The sequence below is a fragment of the Mustela putorius genome, unplaced genomic scaffold (assembly GCF_011764305.1).
Source record: "Mustela putorius furo isolate JIRA1106 unplaced genomic scaffold, ASM1176430v1.1 tig00003988_pilon_pilon_pilon, whole genome shotgun sequence".
Lineage (NCBI taxonomy): Eukaryota > Metazoa > Chordata > Mammalia > Carnivora > Mustelidae > Mustela > Mustela putorius.
Window position 1 is genome coordinate 12571278 of NW_025422127.1, and position 23282 is coordinate 12594559.

At 36.4% G+C, this 23282-nt stretch overlaps 1 protein-coding gene across 2 annotated transcripts in view; it reads left to right on the forward strand.

Annotated features, from left to right (window-relative positions):
* Positions 1-232: 232 nt before the first annotated feature.
* The window catches only part of CUNH12orf4 (chromosome unknown C12orf4 homolog), a 40312-nt gene continuing 17262 nt past the window's right edge, over positions 233-23282 (forward strand). Inside the window, exons 1-7 of one of the 2 annotated variants that reach the window (XM_004778278.3) lie at positions 233-327; positions 1907-2101; positions 3799-3944; positions 13299-13480; positions 17784-17883; positions 17983-18104; positions 22812-22918. In XM_004778278.3, the coding sequence (XP_004778335.1) occupies positions 1924-2101; positions 3799-3944; positions 13299-13480; positions 17784-17883; positions 17983-18104; positions 22812-22918 (835 nt within the window). In that variant the 5' untranslated portion in view covers positions 233-327; positions 1907-1923. Of the gene's footprint in view, positions 328-1906; positions 2102-3798; positions 3945-13298; positions 13481-17783; positions 17884-17982; positions 18105-22811; positions 22919-23282 lie in introns of those variants that run through there. The other variant, XM_045071590.1, reaches the window with a different exon arrangement.

The window sequence follows — 23282 nt, forward strand, 5'->3', positions numbered from 1 at the left end:
TTCCGCATCCGGTCTACCAAAGCCGAGTTTGTGCTTTGTCCTTGCACTTTCGCCACGACAGTGGATTTCCTTAGAAATCAGTAGAAATACAGTAAAAATACACATTCTTATGTTTTTTAATGACTAAATTGAGGTAAGATGGGAAAAGGGGGCACTTAGACCGAGGAATTTTCTACAGAGTGTTGGGAAAGAGGAAAAGGTCTGGGCGAATCTGCTGAAGCGGATCTGTGGGCTGTAAAAACAAAGGGGGAAGTCAGCTGATGTTCCCTGTGCCCCAGCTCACTGACAGCTCGGAGTGTGCGTTCGGCTCACGACTTCGGAACTAGGGTAGGTGAGCCCAGGACCAAGAGCGAGGAATATCTTTGGGACTGCATCCGCCTAACGGAGGGGGTGTTGTCCTCATTCGGCAAGAGCTTCTCGCGCCGGCAACTTGCCTTCCCTTTCCTGCACTCAGAACCTGCTCTCTGTTGGCGGCAGGATCCCATCCCAATTTTGCCCGGAAAACCTTCCTTGATTTTACCCCTGCTAAAAATAAATAAATAACATAAAATTGGGGAGAGAGAACTAAAGTTTCAGTTTGTTGAAACATAGTAAGTTTTATGTTGAACCGTTTAAAACCGGAGCTAATGGTTTTTGTTGATCGAAAATACTGAATCTAAACAAGATTAGATCATAACCCACTTATCCCTAACTTTCAGTTCCCTTTTACTGTGTTCCCTTACTGCCTTTGTCTTCATCATGTATACTCAATCAGTATCCTATGATTTTTAAATTACTACGGTATTAGAGAACTTTTATTATTATTACTAGCCTTCATCTGTTGATCATCTTGTTTGTCAGATGCTTCGTATTTATTACTCAATTAATCCTTATGACAGTCTTACAAATTTAAAGACTCCCCGGTGCCCATCTAAGCTGACACCTGTAGAATGAGTAGTTGTTATCCAAGAAAAAAGGCAGTAAGAGTGCTCTAGGCAAAGAAAAATCATTCAAAAAGGTTGGAAGTGGAAAGAGAGGTTTGGTATTAAAAAGAGCTTAATATGACTGGAAAATGGTTTGTGAATTTGTGTGTTGAGGATGAGGGGTTGCAGGTGCTCGGGGGGAGAAGTGTGGAAATAGAAACGTTGTGTACTGGGTGAAGGCATTTGAATTTTATCCTGAGAGCAATGGAATATGATCAAAAAGTTTTAAGTAGATGAGCAACATGATCATATAGGCACTTTGGAAAGATTACTGTAACTTCAGCATGGAGAATACTGTGAAAACTGATTTGATGGTGAAAAGTGTAGAGATGGAGCGAGCCTACTAAGGAGGCTGATAAATAAATCCTTAATTGATATTGCTTCTTCCTCTTTGTGGCCAGAATTTCGTCTTTTTGAAGTGTCCGATTTACCTTTTGGGATATACTGTACTTTTTCTCACATGGAAATCTTCCTAACACCATCTTTCTTGCATCCGTATCCAATAAGATCTCATACTCACAGCATCCAAGATCTTCAAGATCACTTCTTGGTCCCCGATCTGTTTCTTTGACTTCGTATTCACCAGTTGTTTCATAAACTCCTTATCTGTCCACCTAGTCATCTCTTCCTAAAAATCTTCTCTGCTCTTCTCTCCGTGTTCTCTCTCTATTATTGAGAATCCTGCCTAGGTATGCAAAATAGTTTATGGGCATAATGGCTTTTTTTTTCCTAAGTGAAGTTCAAAAGGAACTTTTTTTATTAAAAAAAGAAAAGAAGCACTTCATTTTCTTTGTGAAGGAAAACCAAAAATAATTAGCTTTGAGTCACACAAACAAAATCACTGAGTCGTGGAACATTTTCTTAGAAGTGGTACAACAATAACGAAACATGGTTTTTATGGACTTATAATCTGCTGGGGTTTTGTTTGTTTGTTTGTTCTATAGAAATCCTGCCAAAGAAGATGAAGAAAAGCAGAGAAAGATTCTGCAACACAGAGAGGGAATTTGTATATAAATTCAAAGTAGGAAGTCAGTGCTTAGAACTGAGGGTGCCTCTCAAATTTCCTGTTCAAGAGAATGCCAGTCATTTACATGGGCGTCTGATGCTGCTGCACAGTTTACCATGCTTTATAGAAAAAGGTGAGAACTGATTTTGTAAAGATTTATCTATTTATTTTAGAGAGAGACACACACAACGAGCTTGTGGGGGTTGGGGGAGGAGCAGAGGGAGAGAATCTTCAAGCGGATTCCCCACTGGGTGTGGAGCCCAGCACTGGGCTTCATCTCATGACCCATGAGGTCATGACCTGAGCCAAAATCAAGAGTCAGACACTTAACCAACTGAGCTACTGAGGCACCCTGAGGATGGATTTTTTAATACTTTATTATTTTCTGATAGTCTCTTTCCTTAGACATTTCATATTAGAAAGCTTAAGCCTGAGAAGCTTGAAACAGCAGATGTGTTTAATTGCTTCCTAGAATAAAAAAGTTCCCCAGGCCTTTGATTTATTGATATTTTTTCTATAACCCTTGTAGTTGTTTACTAAGTAATTTAGTACAAAAATTAAATTATAGGGGCACTAGGGCAACTTGGCCAGTTAAGTGTCTGACTCTTGATCCCAGCTCAGGCCTTGATCTCAGGTTGTGAGTTCATGCCCCATATTAAAAAAAAAATTAAAATAAATGAAAAATTAGCTACAAGGTTTGGGTTAGAATGCTTACTCTCTTAATTTAGTTGGGTGGATTCATTTCAGTTATCACTACTTATGATATTAGAGAATTGTGTTGCTAAATGCATTGCCTTTTTAATGATCTGGTCCTCTATTCCTGAGATATCATGGAAGGGAAGCAATACTAATCTTTGAATAATTATTGCTCACCTAAATTAATTCCATAAGGTCATCTGTATTAAATCATTTGTAAAAGGTCTCTGTGTTTTATCTCGCAAATGATAAAAACATTTGAAGCTGAGAATATGTTAGGTCATAGAGTTGTAATGGAATCTAGGAACTTTTTAACATGATTTCATTATACAAATAAGGAAACTGGTACATTGAAAAGTTAAATTCTTTGCCTAAAGCAGTGGTTCCCAAAGGTTGTTCCTTGATCAGAAGCTACAGCATCCCTTGGAACCTTGTTAGAAATGCACATTCTTGGGCTTCGCCCCATTCTTTCAGAATCAGACACTCTAGGGGTGGCATGTAGCAATTTATTTCAGTACGCCCTCCAGGGAATTCTTATGCATGCTAAAAACTGAGAACCATGGGTCTAAGGTTACAAACATAGTGACAGAGCCAAAATCAGAACACAAATACCCTGATTTCTATCCCTATGCTCTTTCCATTATATCATCTCTAAGTAGGGTTGCTAAAACTAGAATTATAAATCATCCCAATTAAATCCATTTAATATGCTAATCACCCAATTTCTCTTTCAAATTCAAAGAATGTAACTCTATATATAGGAAGCTTTTTTATTTAAATATGATAACCTTCTGAAAATTTGTAGATTTTTCTTTTTTAGTTTTTCAGTTTCTTTTTCAGATTTTTCTTTTCAAACTGAAAAATCAGACTTAAGAAAGTAATGTTTTTAAATCAGTGTCAAGGTTATACATAAGAGTTAAGAGTTTTAACCATTCTCAATGCAATAACCTGTAATAGTAAAGAAAAATAATTGTGAAACTAGTCAAATGATACCCAAGCTAATTTTATTTTATTTAGACATTCAGTTAAGGATACAAGCTTGATAAAATTTCACATTGGAAGACCTATCCAGGTAAAATGTTCCCTCTTTATGTTGGGATTTTCTGATGTTGGCATTTCTTATCCCTGTTACAGACTTAAAAGAAGCTCTAAGCCAGTTTATAGAAGAAGAATCCCTCAGGGATTATGACAGCGATGCCGAAGCATCCCTGGAAGCTGTGAAATCCGGTGAAGTAGATTTACATCAGCTAGCCAGTTCATGGGCCAAAGCTTATGCTGAGGTAAGAAAATAGATAAGATTGTGAATTTCAGAGATATTCTGGACTTCAATGAAGCTTTTAAATTGCTAAAGTAATAGTGAAACAGTTGCGGAATCCTTTTTTCTCGACATACTAGACTTTATTCCATAATATATGATCTGTATTGACATTCATGTGCTTCCTTCCTGTATGAGGGTAAGCACAAAATACTTTATGTAATGTCTTTGTAAAAGGGCAGCTACTTTTGTATTTCTAACCAGGACAGGGTTGGCAGATTTAGCAATCAAAAATACAGGGCACTCAAATCCCAAAGAATGAATATTTTTTTTTTACTGTAAGTATACCCCACATATTATATGGAACATAATTAGAGTAAAATTTATTCTTTTCTTATATGAAATTCTAATTTAACCCGGTGACCTGTAGCATCTGGAAACCTTAAGCTAGCAGTAGTGGTTCATTTTAAGCTTTTACTTTTGTCCTCTCACTTATCCTCACTATTCTTGTTGCCTTTTTTGTTTTTTTAAGAGATAGAGCAAACTGGCGTGAGTGGGGGTCGGGGGCAGAGGGAGAGAGAGAATCTTAAGCAGGCTGCATGCTCAGTGCGCAGCCCGATGCAGGGCTTAATCTTACAGCCCTGAGATCATGATCTGAGCCAAAATCAAGAGTCAGTCACTAACTGACTGAGCCACCCGGGTGCTCCCTCACTGTCATTTTTATAGTTACATAATGTCATCATTTTTCTATTTAAGTAATATATCTTATTTCATAAAGTCTAAGATGCCATCTATCATAACATACCATTATTTTATTTACTACTGAGATAGAACACCACCACCAATTAAACAATGATAGAATACCAAGATACCATCAGTACAAGACACATTCTGATTTCTCAGAAGTGTAATGTGAAAAAATATGGACATATAATGGTGAATGAGATAGACACAAAATGAATTTACATTTGAGTTAGAGAGCCAGAAACAAAACTACACAAACAGACAAATTCAATAATTGCAAGCTATAATGAGTGAATTACATACCACTTTAAGCAACTCGGTCTATGAGAATTTAAAAATCAATTTTCTATGGTGAGTGCTGTGAGGTGTGTAAACCTGGTGATTCACATACCTGTATCCCTGGGGATAAAAATATATTACATGTTTATAAAAAATAAAAAATTTAAAAAAAATCAATTTTATGGGGTCATATTTTATTGTTCAAAGCAGTTTCCTTCATGCCTATTAAGGTTTCCTAGTATATTTTAAAAAGATGATACTATTTACATGTATTATTTTATTATTATTTTTTAAGATTTTATTTATTTATTTGACAGACAGAGATCACAAGTAGGCAGAGAGAGAGGAGGAAGCAGGCACCCCGCTGAGCAGAGAGCCGGATGCGGGGCTCGATCCCAGGACCCTGGGATCATGACCTGAGCTGAAGGCAGCGGCTTTAACCCACTGAGCCACCCAGGCGCCCCTACATGTATTATTTTAAATATTAAGAACACGGGTGCATTAAAAAAGATACACCTGTAATAATTATTATTTAAAAACACATCTTTCTGCTGATGAGAAAGAACATAAGATGTAGTAAAAGAATAATTCTACTCAATTTATTCAAGTAGTATTTTTTTGTACATCTAAAATGGGTTGGGCACACAGTTGAGAATAAGTCTTTGCCTTCAAGGAGCTTATGCTCTGTGGAAGGAAACAAAGAAGTCTGTAGCCAGTAACACTGTGCAGTTAGTGTTGGGATCAAGGTAAATACCTGGGAGCATGTAGAGAAGGTGGGGGAGGAAGAGTGCCCAAGAGTTCCTGAAGAAAGCAATCAACCCCTCTTCTAGGATTGCTATTGGTTTGATACAAAATCTGGAAGCAGAGCCTCTTCCAGCCCTGATTTGGTATAATCAAAGAGACAACTTCCCAAATGTTAGGTCAGTGACTGGTTAGGTGTTTAAGTTGATATTATTATAAATTGTAATTACCATATTCACTAATTTATGGTTTTCCTTATTTTTCTGCGTATTAGCCATTCTAAAAATAGGAATTTGACTATCTTCCAGATTAATGATCATAACAATAGTAATAATAATAATATTAATATAACAAAATAAAAACACTTTATACTTATTCATTTACTCCCAAGATTATGGATTTATTGTGAACTAAAATCAACAAACCTCCATAAAGCAAGTAATCTGTTCTCACCCTCTGCAAATTTAGAAGATACATAGCACCCCACATTACATAGAGTTCAGCTTTCTAACAATGCCAGAATACTAGAAGTATAGTTGCTTGTTTGTTTTTAAAGAATTAAGGAAAGAAAGGACGAAGAATCTAATTCTGACAGTAAAAAAATGGAAATCTTGACTATCAGGAAAAAAACCGAGAGGACCCAAATACTGTTATACCCACTGGATATATTCAGGCTGTGAAAATTATAAAAGCTGAACAGCTAGTACAAGCTCAAGAAATGTAGGAATCAGCAACTAAAAAGGAGTTAAAAAAAGAAAAAGAAATTATGTTGCAAGTCACCAAAAAGCCAGGAGAGATTAGAAGCTGCAGCCTTGCAGAGATCAGAAGAATCCAAGTATGATGAGCCCCAGAAAGGGGGCTACCGCATTGCTGCAGTGTATGGGTAAACAGTGTTACAGTCACCTGAGAAGGATAATGGGACCATCAGTAAAAAGGTGAAAGAGCATAATGTTTACAGTAATATTGATGACCTTGGTTTTGAAAGAAGGAGCTCCATTTACTATAAATGGACTTAGCAGATGTTTCAAATGCTAATATATTTAAATCATGAAACTTTTGCCTTCACCACCTTTTAACAAAGATCTTCTAAAAATGTAGTACAGGGGTACCTCGCCGGCTCAGTAGGAGGAGTGTGCAGCTCTTGATCTCAGGCTCCTGAGGACCCCGAGTCATTGTTATAAATATAAGTGATGATACCTTTGGGTGATACAGTGAGGGTCAGCTCCAAGGAAGGATGTCTGTCCCATCTCTGCAGAGATGTACCGAATACCCTGCTGTTATGTAAGGGATTTCTGTTCTAGAGGACCATTGCCCCCTGACAACAGAGCTGTACTTCAATGGATGTACCTGCCTGGTAGCATAGGTTCTGATGGCCTACTAAAGTGTGTCTGACTGTGAATCCCTACTGTGTGGAGGAATTCTCTTTTCTTCCATGTTTCCTTTTCTTGCCTACTGCCATAGGTTCTACGTTTTCAGCCTCTAAAAACCTTTTATGGTTTTTTCCTAATCAACTTCTATGTCTTTGCTATTGCACTAATTTTTTTTAATTATGAGAAGTAAGCTTGGCTAGATGAAGAAAGCTAGACAGAGCCAACTGTTGGCAAAATTGTGAAGTTGACTTTGTATTTTTGGCGGTGCCCTATGTTCCATTTCAGTGTTGTCTTCTCAAGTCTCTCTATTCATCCATTCATCAAATGTGAACTCAGCTTCTATTAGGCATCAGATATTGTGTTAGGCACTTGGGGATAAGCAGAAAGAAAATAGACACAGTTCTTACCTTCATAGAGTTTACAGACTGACAAATATTTAAAATTGAGTGCCGTGGGGGCGCCTAGGTGGCTCAGTTGGTTAAGCATCTCCCTTCAGCTCAGGTCATGATCTCATGTCCTGGGATGGACCCCCATGTGGGGCTCCCTGCAGAGTGGGGAGCCTGCTTCTCCCTCTCCCTCTTCCTCTTCTCCTCCCCCCACTCATGCACTCTCTCTTTCTTTCAAGTGAATAATTAAAATCTTAAAAAAAATAAAAATTAAATTAAGTGCAATGAATATGATAAGTGCTATGGTATAAGACAGTTGCAAGGAGAACACAAAGCTGGAGAACTTCAGAAAAGCTTCCCACAGGAAAGAGAAAGTGAGTTGAGGCCTGAAAGATTAGTTGGAAATAGGTGGGTGGAAGGTGTGTGGTGGGAGAGGAGAGAAATAATATCCTAGGTAAGGTGTACAAATATAAAGGTCTGGAGGTGAGAGAGCACATGGCACATTAGAAAAACTGAAAGTTGTTCAGAATGGCTAAGAAAGAGAATTGCAAGTCATCTTGCATTCTGTCTTTATGCCGAAGGTAATGAGCAGCTTTAGAAGAGTTTAACAGAGAAGTAAGATGATGATCCTAATTGCACTTCAGGAATATCAGTTCAGTGCATTAATGTGAAGAGTTTATCCTGCAAGAGAGAAATACTGGAATAAGTTAGAAGACTGTTGTAGTTAGGGGAGAAATTATGAAAGCTTAGTCTAGAATAATGGTAGTTAAAATGGTAGATAAAGAGAAGATACCAAAGACTTTCCATTCATGTATTTGTTTATTCAGCAAACACTGTGTGTGGGTCCTGTACCAGACATTGGGGATGTATCAACATGACAAATCTGGGCCTTATTCTCATGTAATGTTAGTGAAGAAGACACTTAATGAGTATGTAATTTACAATATTAAAAATTTTATTAAGGAAGTAAGTAGGGTGCCATGAAGAGCCAAAAAGGGGGTGAGGTAGGTTGGGAGAACCTAATTTATATAGCATTAGAGAACTCCTCTAAGATGTATTTAAGCTGAGACTTGAAAGATAAAATATCACTTGGCTCAGATTTCTGGCTTGGACAACTGAGGGAATGGTGGAATGGTGGCTCCCTTCACTTGAGCTCCCTTTACCTAAGAAGCAAGTTACAGCATAAAAATGATGGCTTCGGTTTATACCCTTTAAATGGGAAGTGCCTACAAGAGGCATCTATGTGGAGAAGTCCCATAAACACTTAGCTGTGTACACCTGACACTCAGGAAAGATGATTGGATTAGAGACATGGGTATGGGAGTCATTCATACATAGATAAATTTTGAAGTCATGGGATGAATGAAATTGCCGGTGACTATGTAGAAGGAAAAGAATGCATTCCTGTGCAGAATCTTGATGAAACCCTGCATTATAGTTATCTGTTGACTTACCTGTATCTCCTGCTTGTGTGGATAGGCGCCTGGAAATGTTTAGTTTATTCTCTATTATAGCTCTGGAACCCAATGCCTGAAAATATAACAGTGCTTTGGTATGGGTTGGTAGATGGCAAAAAAAAAAAAAAAAAAAAAAAAAAAAGAACATACAAATAAATGAACACACTAATACTTAAGAGATGAACAGAGGAAGAAGAATCTGCAAAGGGAAGAGAGGGATTGGCCCAGGAAGTAGAAAGAAGAGAGATTATGGCTTCATGAAAGTTGAAAAAAAAGAGGTGCCAAGAAGGAGGAAATAGCTCATAATGTCAAATGCTGCTGAGAAAATGAAGTGAGGAAAAGACTCAAAAAATATCCATTGGGTTTATCAAATAATCTTTCTCTGCAGCAAGATCAGTTTTAATGGATTGGTGGGGCTGAAACTAGATTTCGGTGACTTCAAGAATGGAAGTGTGGAAATAAGACTTTAAGAATGGAGTGTGGAAACAGAATGAGTACAGATAACTCAAGAAGCTTGGTTGCATAGAGAAGAAGGGTGAGACTCTTACAAAATGAAAACACAAGGTCAGAGGTTTGTTTGCGATGGTACCAATGAAGACTAGAAGGGATAAAATCCAGAACTCAGGGAATTAATCCTGACTGGGAGGAGGGACATTTCTTCTGTTTTGGCAGAAAGGAAGAAGAAAAGGATGGATACAGATTCTGAAAATTTTATTGCTTTAGTAGCAGGAAGTTGAGGACATTTTCTTCTAACTGCTTCTACTTTATCTGGGAAATAAAGAACAGGCCACATGAGGTGGGGAACTAATGACACAATTGGATATTTGAGGAGAGAACTGACCAGAAAAAGATGGGATTGCCAGGCATCATTCAAGGGAAACGTTAGAGTAGCACCAAACATTAGAGTAGCACCAATCTGTCACCATAAACGTCACATTTTTGTGCTTTTTCTTCTGCAGCAGTGTTCTACAGTCTGATTTCAGCCATAGAGAAGAGGAATATGAGTTTTGTTAGGTGGGCAATAGAAAGAATATCAGTCCTGGGGGTTGAGGATTTGGGCAAGACAATGGACCATTCTCTAAACAGCTAAGAGAAGAAAATGAAGCTGGGCTGGACCTAATGGCTGATAAAATATGAGAAAGTAGAAGGGTCTGTGCAGTGGAGATCCTGATGATTTAAAGAACCAGTAGCCTGGGACTAATTGAATGTGAATCTTGGTTAGAGGTTATAGTCAAAGACTGAATGTTTCAATTTCAGAGGCTAAGCTATTCCTGGGGATGATGCAGAATGGGGTTTTAAGGAGGAGTAGAGAACTTAGTAAAGATAAGTTCTGAGAAGCAAGAGGCAGGGCATTGGATTGGTTTACCCACATGGGCATCCAGGTAACCCAGGCTGATGACAGGAGTGGAAAAGAGAGGACATCTGTGAACTGAGGGCCAAAGCTTTATGCGGGATGGTGGAAGTGGGGAAGTAATGGCCTGGACATGAAAGAGTTTTCTCTCTGCAGGTCTTTACCCAGTGTCCCCATTCCCCTCAGCTATCACAATTCCTTTCCTAGTATCCTCTGTCCTGAATAAATGGCATGAGTTAGGTTAGGAAAAAACTCTGTTTAGTGCTTCTCGTGTAGGTAGTTTCTACCTATTTGTAAGGCTTACTCTGGGCCAAATTTTAAATTGATGCTGCCAATTATTAGTTAGCTTATCTGTTACTATGTATGGGCAGGCAGATCCCTATGATCTCTCAGGGCTACTTCCTACATAATTTGAGCATGAACCTGACGTGAATTTTGAACTGAGCTGAAGTCACATATGCTATTTATAATTCCTAGAGCAGTTACCAGAATGTGCTTTTGGGACTTCAAGATCAAAATCTTCTGCACAGCAAAGGAAACAGTCAACAAAACAAAGAGGCAATCCACAGAATGGGAGAAAATATTCACAAGTGACACTGCAGACAAAGGGCTGATATCCAAGATCTCTAAAGAACTCCTCAAACTCAACACACACAAAACAAATAATCATGTCAAAAAATGGGCAGAAGATATGAACAGACACTTCTCCAAAGAAGACATACAAATGGCTAACAGACACATGAAAAAATGTTCATCATCATCAGCCATCAGGGAGATTCAAATCAAAACCACGTTGAGATACCACCTTACACCAGTTAGAATGGCCAAAATGAACAAGACAGTAAACAACAAATGTTGGAGAGGATGTGGAGAAAGGGGAACCCTCTTACACTGTTAATTGGAATGCAAATTGGTGCAGCCACATTGGAAAACAGTGTGGAGATTCCTTAAGAAATTAAAAATAGGGCTACCCTATGACCCTGGAATTGCACTACTGGGTATTTACCCCAAAGGTAGAGATGTAGTGAAGAGAAGGGCCATCTGTATAATTTAAAAAAAAAAAAAAAAAAAGAAGGACCATCTGTACCCCAATGTTCATAGCAGCAATGGCTACAGTCACCAAACTGTGGGAAGAGCCAAGATGCCCTTCAACAGACAAATGGATAAAGAAGATATGGTCCATATATACAATGGAATATTATGTCTCCATCAGAAGGGATGAATACCCAAACTTTGTATCAACATGGACGTGACTGGAGGAGATTATGCTGAGTGAAATAAGTTAAGCAGAGAGAGTCAATTATCATATGGTTTCACTTACTTGTGGAACATAAGGAATGACACGGAGGACATTAGGAGATGGAGAGGAGAAGTGAGTTGGGGGAAATTGGAGGATAAGACAAACCATGAGAGACTGTGGACTCAGAAACAAACAGGGTTTTGGAGGGGAGGGAGGGAAGGGGTTGGGTGAGACTGTATTGCATGGAGCACTGGGTGTGGTGCATAAACAATGAATCTTGGAACACTGAGAAAATAAATTAAAAAAAAAAAGAATGTGCTTTCAAGTTTTCAGAGGCATCAGAGCAGATGAAATCCATGTTCAAGATTCAGCTAGTCACCTTAAACTCTTCCCTCCTGATCTGGCAACTGGTTGAAGTGTAAGTGAAAGAAAACAAGGGGGAAAGCTTACCGATTGAGTGACTGGGTTCAAGATAACCTAGTTCTGGGATATGTCTGCTTGTTTAATTTTTAGGTAAATTATTACTCTGAGTTATATCATCATCGATTACAGTTTTTGTTTTCATTGGTAAGAAAAGGGAAGAATTCAGATTGTTCTTTTTTTTACAGGTGTATGTCTACAAAGATCAGTAATGGAAAAAACATTGAATTCTTTGTGTCATTTCCACTTTTGCTGTTAAATTATATAATCTTTGATAAAGGACTACTCAGCCAGTTTTCTCGCTTGTAAAAGCATTGTGTTTGTCTGATGTATTGACAGATCCCAGGTCCTTGGGACAGCATCCGTACCTCCCCACATGGTTGTGTGTATACTTCCTTGGGTGGATCTGTGTATGTGTTGAGGGTATACCCATTTTGCCTCTTCCCATGTTTCTGTTTTTCTTGTTTATCAGTGTTTACTCAGTCCCTTATCATTTTGATAGTTAGCTGTTTTCATATCCTTAAAAGCATATTTTTAAAAGATTTCATATTCTTAAAAGCATTTCAAGAAGAAAGCAGAATACTAGAAAAAGTCAAAATAATTGAGTAGGTTTATCTTTTTTTTAAGATTTTACTTATTTATTTGACAGAGGCAGAAAGAGATCACAAGTAGGCAGAGAGGCAGGCAAAGAGAGAGGGAGAAACGGGCTCCCTGCTGAGCACAGAGCCCAATGTGGGCCTCGATCCCAAGACCCTGAGATCATGACTTGAGCCAAACACAGAGGCTTAACCCACTGAGCCATGCAGGCACCCCATGTGGATTTATCTTGATGTAAATCCTATGCATGAATTGGGTTTTCAGGGCTATTGCATCACTAAACATTTGAGTATATATGTAACCTCATTTTCTAAATGTATATCCTAAAAACCTTTTTTTAGCAATGTATTTTTAATAATGAGAAGCTTTTTTCTAATTATAATAATATAATTTAAGAAAGCTAAGGTCATCAGAAATCCCACATTCCTGAAGTAGCCACCATTAGCATTTTGTTGATCATCCTTTGTGTGTGTGTGTGTTATTTTACAGAAATGAGATCATAGCACCCTTAATTTTTTTTTAATTATGGACACTTCCTATTTTTTCTTCTTTATTAGCACCCCTTCCTCATCCCTACCTCCAGGTAATTCATATTACAACTTAGTTTATGTCTTTCCATATTTTTTGTATACTCAAATAATCCTAAGTAACTTATATCTCTATTTATATAAATAAAAGGTCTCAATCCATTGTCTGATGAACAAAAAAAGATTCATACTATATATACTACCCTAGCAGTATAGTAAATAAAATGCCATGTCATGATTTGAGAATCTCTATATGTCATCTTGTAGACCACGTTAGAGCATGCAAGGCCTGAAGAGCCCAGCTGGGATGAAGATTTTGCAGATGTGTACCATGACCTAATCCATTCTCCAGCCTCTGAAACTCTCCTAAATTTGGAACATAATTACTTTGTTAGTATCTCAGAACTGATTGGTGAAAGAGATGTGGAGCTGAAAAAATTACGAGAGAGGTATTTCAGATTTCTTGCACTATCATGATTAAATGTCATATTGTCAGATATGATGGCTGCAGGACAGTTGGTTTTCATTTAATTGTACAATCGAAGAACAAAATAGAAAAAGATTCTCTAATTTTGAAAATTAATCTTCTTGTGTATTTCAGTTTGTAATTTCAACTAGGAAGTCGTCATAGGCTTATGAAATTTCTCAAGTGAAATTTCTCAAGTGAATAAATTATGGTGGCTTTATATGTTATTTCAAGTTCCAGGCACTGCGCAAAGAGCTTTAGATGATGTCTTAGCCCTGTTCAGGCTGCTATAACAAAACACCATAGACTGGGTGGCTTAAACAAGAGAAATTTCTTTCTCCCAGTTTTGAAGGCTAGGTAGTTCAAGATCAATGTGCTAGCAGATTTGATTTTTGGAACACCCATCTCCTGGCTTGTACAGAGTGCCTTCTCAGTGTGCGATCCCTTGGCCTTTCCTCAGAGTGTGGTCCTAGTGCATCCCTTCTGGAGAGAGAGCTCTAGATACTAATTCCATCACGAGGGGTCCAACCTCATGACTTTGTCTATACCCATTGACCTCCGAAAGCCCCCCCTCTGAATATCAGCACACTGGGGATCTGGGTTTCAACATACGAATTTGTGGGGACACAAACATGCAGTCTATAACAGATGCCCTATCTCATTTGATTCTTACCATGACCCTACTATTATTAGCCCCTTCTACAGATGAGGAAAATGAGGCTTAAATAAGTCAAATAACTAACTTGTCTAAGGACAAGCTGGAATTTGAAGTCGTAGCTCTACTCCAGAGTTCTTAACCACTGTACCATGCTCTCTCCCCATTCAGAACGTATTTAAAACCCTACATTACTAAGTTCATGGTCTCATTCAGTTCATTTTTGTAAGCTTATTTACATGAGGGAAAAAATAGCACTGGTATTAGTCCAGGATATTTTAATTATATTTTATTTCATTGTATACAGTATTGCAAACAGTCCTTTTGTGATTCATTTTTTTCCTCCAGAATAAGTAAAAAATTGCTAGCATTATTTATTTTAAAGCATGACTTTCCAGATTGCTTCCTAGCAATTCTATAAAATGTAATGATAATCAGGATAAGCTTCTTCTAGATAATCTATTTTCATCTAGCAGAATCTAATATTTATTACCTTGCAAATATTCATTTAAGACTTTAGGTACATGGCATTAAGATAATGTTTTGAGTAGCTAATGAGAAATTTCTTTGATTGTGAAAGTATATTAGGACCAAATCACATGTATTTTTTGTGGCTGACATGATAGTCTGTCCCAGGGTAGTAAATTTAAAATGATGTACCGGTTTGCTCCTGGCTCTCATTTGCTTTACATTAGAAAATGCTGGGACCAGCAAGATGAGAATAATCTGTTATCTTGAGGGTTGTCATAGTTAGGGAAATTTAAAATGCAAAAATTATAAGCAAATGGATTTAGTAATTTTTTCCCGAGAATTATGCTTCTGCGTACCAGATCAGCATTTTCACTATATTGCATAGATTTGTACATTTTCATAACAATTCTATTCCTCTTTTATTTTCCTATCTAGTAGAATATTACAGAATTTCAGAAAGAACTTGATGTTTTGACATCTGTCACTCCATATGGGTTTAGCTTTGCTGGTGAGCTACCCTGAGGCAATTTATTCCTTTCTAGGTGGGACACCTGCAATACAGGTAGTTGCCACCAGGTAAAGAGTTGAAGCTGTGACCCTGAGGGAGACAAAAATTTGATAGTTTTTTAGTCCTTTATTATGTAGCCGGTAGTACTGTGAATATAATTTTAGGATAAGAATGAAATATAGGTTGGCTTTATATAAATATATGGAAGTATAACGACCTAACACTTACTACTTTCTGTTGAACTTCATTTATTTGATTTTTCCTACCAAAGCTTTAAATAATATAACCTTCAGCTCATTCTGAATCTACTCCTGAATCTTGGGTTTTCTGGGATTGTCCTCATTCTGCCTATTTAGATACATTGAAAAATTCCTAGCTTGGCTGTCTGGAGTCCCTATTAGTAGCCACGACTAGTACCTTCATTTAGCTGGTGAGCTACTCTGAATTGTGCCCACTTTGCCACCTACTCACCACACCTCACAGAAAACCCTGCATCTGGCCATCAATATTCTTTAATTGTTCTTTTTTTCTAAATCAAAAGAAGATTCCTGTTCCATATGATTCTTCACCTTTTGGGAAGCTGCATTAACTTATTAACTGCATTTACTGGTACTTCATACTTTTCTTTCTATCATGGAATAGCTTTTTATCAGAAGTTTATTTGGGTTTATGTTATTTTTTGAAATGTCCTTTGGCCAAATCTCTTGATGGGTTTTTGTTTTGTTTTGTTTTTTCTTTGTAAACATAATATTTAAATACATTTATTTTTACAGCAGTTTGTAGTTTATTCTCCACATACCCAAACTGTTAGCTTGAAAGGGAAAGGTAAGTTAGGTTCCTCTTGAGGTAGGTGATTGTTGTAAAGGTGAACAGTATAACTTAAGGCAAGTTGGAATTCACTGATAGCCATGGAAGTTCACCCAATTCATTTACCCAATGCATAAGCAGAAGTGACACATTTTCTTAGTCCTGTTTTCATTTTAATTCCACTGTGCATCTTTAAAAGACAGTTTCTTAGCACAGTATAATCATTGTTTGCTGTTTTGTTCTGTTACAGCAGACTTTTATAATCGTTTTTTCTAAGTGTCTTCAAGATAATATTCAGGTTGTTAGAATTGTCACACCTGACATACTGAGCCAACATCTAGTTAGACAGAACTAGAAATACAATAAAGTTTCCTTTGATCTTAATCTGAGACAATTGTATTGTATCTTTAGCTCTTGCAATTCTGACACATTTAGGATAAAATAAATGTTCATGCAGTTTACTTTGTTGAATTATTGATTAGTCTTTTTTTCCTCACTGTTAATTTATTACTGTCAGCAAACCAGATTTAAGATATAAATGTTTAAAGATACTCATTTATTGATATTTAAAGATCCTGAATCTTTAAAACTTAAAAATGGCAATGATACGTTTTATCCACTAGAGGGAACATGCGTAATGTAAAATATTAATCTGTTTATATCAAAGTTTGTATTTATAACTCTGTTGCCGTTATTTCTTCTTTAATTAAAAATTTTACTTGCAAGCACCTGGCCCCCAATAGATATTGCAAGTTAATGGGGTCACCCTCATTAGAATTGAGGACTAAATGGTACTGAATATTTAATACTAGGAGGTAAATATAGAAATGTATAAATGTATAACATATAAATGACTTATCACATACGTATAAGTATCTTAATCAGTTGTAATAAGGATAAATTCTCTTTTAAGAGCAATTAATATAATTAGACTGATAGTAAAATCCTTTTCATTTATATCTTTATTTCATTCTTTTCCCTTCTGTTTGAAATACATTTTAGGACAAACTTTTTAAATACATTCATATTAGAGGATAATTTTTTAATTTGAAAAATTTAAAGAACTTATTTATTAAAATATATATAAAAGACAACAAACTGTAGGTGTACAATTCAGTAAGTTTTTATAAAGTAAGCACACCCATCATCACTCAGCATAAGAAATGGAATATTTCTAGCACTGCCGAAGGCTCCCTCGGGCCTTCTTGTCACAGCCCATCCCTCCCACAAATAATTGGTATCTGAACGTCTAATACCAGTGATTAGCTTTTCCTGTGGAAAAACCATGTTTAATTTCTGCACAAACAAAGAATGTAAGGCCAAAGCATATCTTTAGAATGTATTTTATATTCCCCTGTAAAGAGAACTTTGTGATTTAATACCAGTTTGATTCTTAGAACCTAACTGATAGCTTCAAGTGATAACTATAAGCTAACTTTCAAAGCTTGAAGTCACTTTAACTCTTGTGCATATAAATAGAAAATGTAAAGCTGGAGTCAGAGTGTCTTCTTTAAGGAAATCTGCAGATAAGAAAGGAGTCTAGTTTTAAGCATTAGTCATGGAAATTGAAAGATTGCCTAGATTTTGACCGCTCTCACTTCTGTGTTAAATTTAGATCAAGATCTAGCTGAACAAATGAAGCGTTACATGATATTATCATTATTCCCACATCCCCATTTTCAGGCCTTCAGAGTGCTTTCCAGGTATTACAGTTGCTTTTCCTGGACATCTTCTTATAAAAGAAAAAAATTTATTTTTACTTCATGGAGCTTGTTTAATAAATCTGGAGTAGCCATCTCCTTAAAGATATCATGAATATATCTGATCTGCTTATTTATGTTTTAGACAAGGCATTGAAATGGAAAAAGTTATGCAGGAATTGGGAAAATCACTGACAGATCAAGATGTAAATTCACTGGCTGCTCAGCATTTTGAATCCCAGCAAGTAAGTAAAGTACAATGATTTTTAGATACACAGGTACGTTTTCTTTCACTTATGCTTATTAAAAAAAAAAAATGACCACTTGGTGTACTCTCTTTTTAGGACTTAGAAAATAAATGGTCAAATGAATTAAAACAATCAACTGCCATCCAAAAGCAAGAATATCAGGAATGGGTGATAAAACTTCATCAAGACCTAAAAAACCCTAACAACAGCTCCCTCAGGTATTACCCATCTGTTCTTATTAGATGAAAGTTCATTGTTAGGAAGAGTTCGTATGTATTATAAAATTGAATCTTTTAGTTGCAGCTATTTTTAAGTTACCAGTGACCATCTAAGATAATTTTATACTTCTAACACCTTTGGTATTATCTGGATTTGTGTGGGTTGTTTGGGAGGGGGGTTAATTGGTTGGCTTAAAATAGTGACTTACCCCGGTAGAACTTAGCTATAAATCTCTTAGGTGTGTATATCTAAATATCTCAAGTACAATCTCTTGTTTGTTTTCAGTTGGTTTCAGTTCAGTGCAGTTAGCATTGGTTGAATGCATCTTAAATGCCAAGCACTCTCTAAGCAGAAAAACAAAGATGGCTACACATGTGGAGCTTATATTCTAGAGAGACTGACCTATAAATAAAATAATACTGTATAGAATGACATTTGCAGTCATAGAAGCATGAGAAGGTAGAAAAGGAGTGTATATACAGCTAATGAATCATTGAGCACTACATCAAAAACTAATGATGTACTGTATGTTGGCTAATTGAACTTAATAAAAAAAAAAAAGGAAGGAAAAGGAGTATAGAGGACTTCTGTAATTCATAACCTGTATAGTACCTGATGGCCTAAATGCACTTTATTCATATGTTGCCCTAGAGCTTGACAGCGCTTATGTTATTTCCTGGGTATATACTCATATGTTTGAGAATTTCTTTCTTTCAAATCTTAAAGTATACTCAACTGGAAATGTACTTAGTACAAATGTGATAATCCTGTTTCCAACAGTTGCCTGGTATCTGCTCCAAACATTTAGAAATAGCATTTTATTTGTGTAATGTCAGTCTCCCCTGCTAGTCTTGCCTTGAAGACAAACCATGTCTGTTTTTTCTATTATACCCAGATCTTTGCCAAGTGTCTACCTCTTCACACTGGCACATAAGACATGCTCAATAAATATTTATAGGATGGGGAGACAAATAGGTAGATGGATGAGTTATCATTTAACTGTTTACCTGATATCTGTATCACCTCTTCTCCAAATATTATAATCTGTCATTGCCTTATTTTCCCAATATATTTGAACAATTTTTATGATTAGAAATGGGGTAACATCCTTGACACTAATATATTTGACTCTACTCCTCATTTCAACTAAATAATGAACAAGAAATTTTAAAAAATAGTGAACACAGTACAAAGGGAAAGGTGGGCAGAAAGAAGTGTTGAGAGCATCTGTATTCTATAATATATAATGGTGTTTCTCAAACCGCTGGTTGCAGTCTGCTAGGACCATTCTAGATTCATTACTTTCCAGTCAGATGTTTAAAAATAGCAATAAAATGGAATGGAATGAAATGGAATGGAACGGAGTATGGCAGAGTAGAATAAGGAAAAAATATGAGAGCACATCATGGATGAAGCTTTCTATAAATAAATGTGTATATTAAGCCAGAATGTGAAGTATATATTGTATGTTTTGGTTAGAAATGTGGAGAGTCTGGTGATGGGCATTAAGGAAGACACATGATCTGATGAGAACTGAGTGTTATACGCAACTAATGAATCATTAAATACTACATCAAAAACTAATGATGTACTGTATGTTAACTAATTGAAAAAAAAACAAAATAAAAAAATAAAATTAAAATAAAATTAAAAATTAAAAATTAAAAAAAAAAAAAAGAAATGCAGAGAGTCACGGATTTCAGGAAGCTGAAAATGCCCCTTGTTATAAAAATTATCTCGCTTTGCTGCTATAGTTTTAGAAATTCAATCTATAGAATCAATTCCACTGTGTACATATTGGCCTCTAGCTGATGCTGCTTTTACAAACTAAGTATTCCTATGAAAAGATGTTTTTACTGAGACTTTGTCAGTTTTGCTTTTCCTTTAATAGCGGTTTCCTTGGGCAGCAGAAACTTGTTTTCAACTCAACTCCGTATAGAACTCTTGTAAGAAATTGATAAAAGTGGCATTTTATTTTTAGCCATTATTTTTGCTTTTTTTAAAAACATCAGGCCTACTGAAGGGTAAATTATGCAAATTAAAATTTACCTCTTTTAGGTTTTGATGAGTTTTGATAAACTTAACTGTCATGAAATCATCACTGCAATCAAGATTATAGCATTTCATTTTTATATCTTTATAGCTCATTCCTTTCTCTTTCCCAGCTCCTGGCAACCTGCTCTGATTTCTGTCCCTGCAGTTTTGATTTCTTTTGGAATGTCTTATAAATAGAATCAAACCATTATGTAGCAGTTTGTGTCTTGCTTCTTTCCCTTATCATAATGCTTTTGTGACTTATTCATGTTGTTTCATTTATGAATAGTTCTTTTCTTTTCATTACTCAGCAGTATTCTAGAAGTATAATAGTTGAGATTTATAGGCATTAATCACGATGTATTATTCCATATACATTATATATAAGTAATTATGTCTACTATAAAATAAACATATATATCATATATGATGGTGTAGAGTTTTGTTTTTCTTTTTTTAAGATTTTATTTATTTGACAGACAGATATCACAAGTAGGCAGAGAGAGAGAGGAGGAAGCAGGCTCCCTGCTGAGCAGAGAGCCCGATGTGGGGCTCAATCCCAGGACCCTGAGATCGTGACCTGAGCCAAAGGCAGAGGCTTTAACCCACTGAGACAGCCAGGCGCCCCTAGTTTCATTTTTCTTATGACATCTTCATTTGGCTTTGACATCAGGGTAATAGTGGTATCATAAAATGAGTTGGTGGTCTGCTGATGAACCTGTCAAAGGGGTTGATATCTGTAATCATCAATCTGATATTATGTCTTTCTTTCTCGTACTTTAATTTCCTTTCTCCCTTTGCTTAAATTCCTTAAGCGTCCTTGTGTGTTGTTTTCCAATAGAACTTTTAGCATATTGCTCATCATTGTGTGAAAGTCTTTTTCTTGTATGTGCAGTATCAGGGTCATCTCTCAGTTTGTGTCTGTTGATTGCTTTTGCTCTTGACAATGGGTTATTTGTTTCTTTTGCTTGCTTTTTTTGGGTCTCTCTCTCTCTCTTTTTAAAAGATAAATGCTGGATGTTGTGTGTATTAGAAGAGACTAAGGTAAATAATACTTATATCCAGAAGTGAACAGGCCATTAATGTAAAGGTCATGCTGCACTAGTCAGTAGTTGAGCTGAGTTTGGTTTTTGTTTTTTCAGTGATAACCACAGGCTTCATGTTCTCTACTATAGTAAGCTGGTGCCACTTTGTATTTAAGATGGGGCTTTGGGTTCTAGAGGGTTTTTCCCTGTCATCCTGTTCTTTCCAAAACTTCCAGTAGTTTTTGCAGTCCTGTGCCACAGCATGAGGTCTCTCTCTATGCTGTTGTTCTACCCCTGAGGAATAGACTGTTGTTTGTGAATCGGACTTGGTGCTAGACTCATAGTTGGGGGTGGGGAACAGGTCTCTATTGCCTTTGCCCAGCTTCAGTCTTGGGCAAGCCTTGTCTACTTAGGGCTTGAGTTTGGAACATTCTCAGCATTTCTGTCTGTGCCACCAAAGAGGCTCCCTTGTCTCCTGGACTGCCTCCAGTGTTTTCTTGGAAACACCTGGTGGAGACCAATGGAGAAGAGTTTGCAGGTACGTGCAGACCTCCCTGTGCCTGAGGCTCATAGCTATTCCAAATTTACATGCTAGCCCACACTTGGCCTTTAAGAATTCATTAAAATGAAAAAAAAAAAAAAGAATTCATTAAAATGTTAGTGAGTTCTTCTTACCTCCTTACATTACAACAACTCATTTCTATCATGCGCTGCCAGAAATGAAAACTGTGTCTCCTGTCTGCCCTAGGAGGGGTGTGTTGCACTTTAGAATTGAATTTATTTGGTTGCCATGTTACCTCAAGTTTCAGAAAAGTTAGGATTTTATAGATGATCTGGCTTTTTCTTATTGTTAGAGTGGGAGCAGCAATCTCTTGGGGCTTTTCACATCCTACAGTGAGAGTGTTTTATTAATATAAATCTATTTTTAGATTTAAATTTGCTGTATATACTAATGAAGTTAGTGAGACTAATGAGGCTCTTTGGAATAATCCCAAAAATGTAGTCCAAAATGACTATGAGAGACTTATATCATCTTCAGCATACCGTGACATTTGAATTTACAGTCGTACAGTGCCTCCATGGAAACCTTTTCAGCAAATAAGCAAGATCACAGTAGAGCAAAGAGAGAAGTCCTTGAAAGGGAGGAGAATGTCCTTGAAAGGGAAAAAAAAAGGAAAACGTTAAAAAAAAAGATGTGAATACATCAAAATGAACTTCATCTTTTTTTTTTCCTTTTATTTGACTTCTAAATTTTTATTTCTATCACTTCACTGATTTTTTTTGTTTTTCCTAGAGTCAGCCTTGATATAGGATATACTACATTTTTTTAAATGTGTCATTTTAAAATAGTAAGTTAATTACTTCATTTAATATTCTCTTAGGCCACGTGCGTTGATATTCTAATGACTGGAAAGAATAATATGCATTACTTACTGTAAGGAAATCAAAGAACAAGTAGGAATTTTAAGAACTTCTGGTGTTTATGATTCTTTCTTACTACCGTGGATTAAGGAGTAGTTTAGGAATAAATTAAGTGGTACTCTCAGCTTTCATTTTGTCTCATTTCATAATAAAGCTTTCTTTCATTCATGAAAAGTTTTTGACAAATAGACAAAAAAAGTATATGAATAATTTTATTAATTTCAGTGAGGAAATTAAAGTTCAACCAAGTCAGTTCAGAGAATCTGTAGAAGCAAATGGAAGGATTTATGAGGAACAGAGAAAATTGGAAGAAAGTTTTACCATTCACTTAGGTAAGTGGATTCATTTCTTGCAGGCATAATTGATTATAAATTGGGAAGCTTTTTTTATGATGTAAGAGAAAAATCCCTAGCATATGAGTACAATGTACCCATGTTGTTTTTAATTACAAATTATGTACTGCTCCCAGCGACATGCAGAAGAATGAAACTGGACCTCTTTCTCATACCCATACACAAAAATAAATTCAAATGGATGAAAGACCTAAATGTGAGATAGGAAACCATCAAAATCCTGGAGGAGAACATAGGCAGCAACCTCTTTGCCCTCAGCTGTAGCAACTTCTTACTAGAAATGTTGCCAGATGCCAGGGAATCTAAAGCGAAAATGAACTATTGGGACTTCATCAAGATAAAA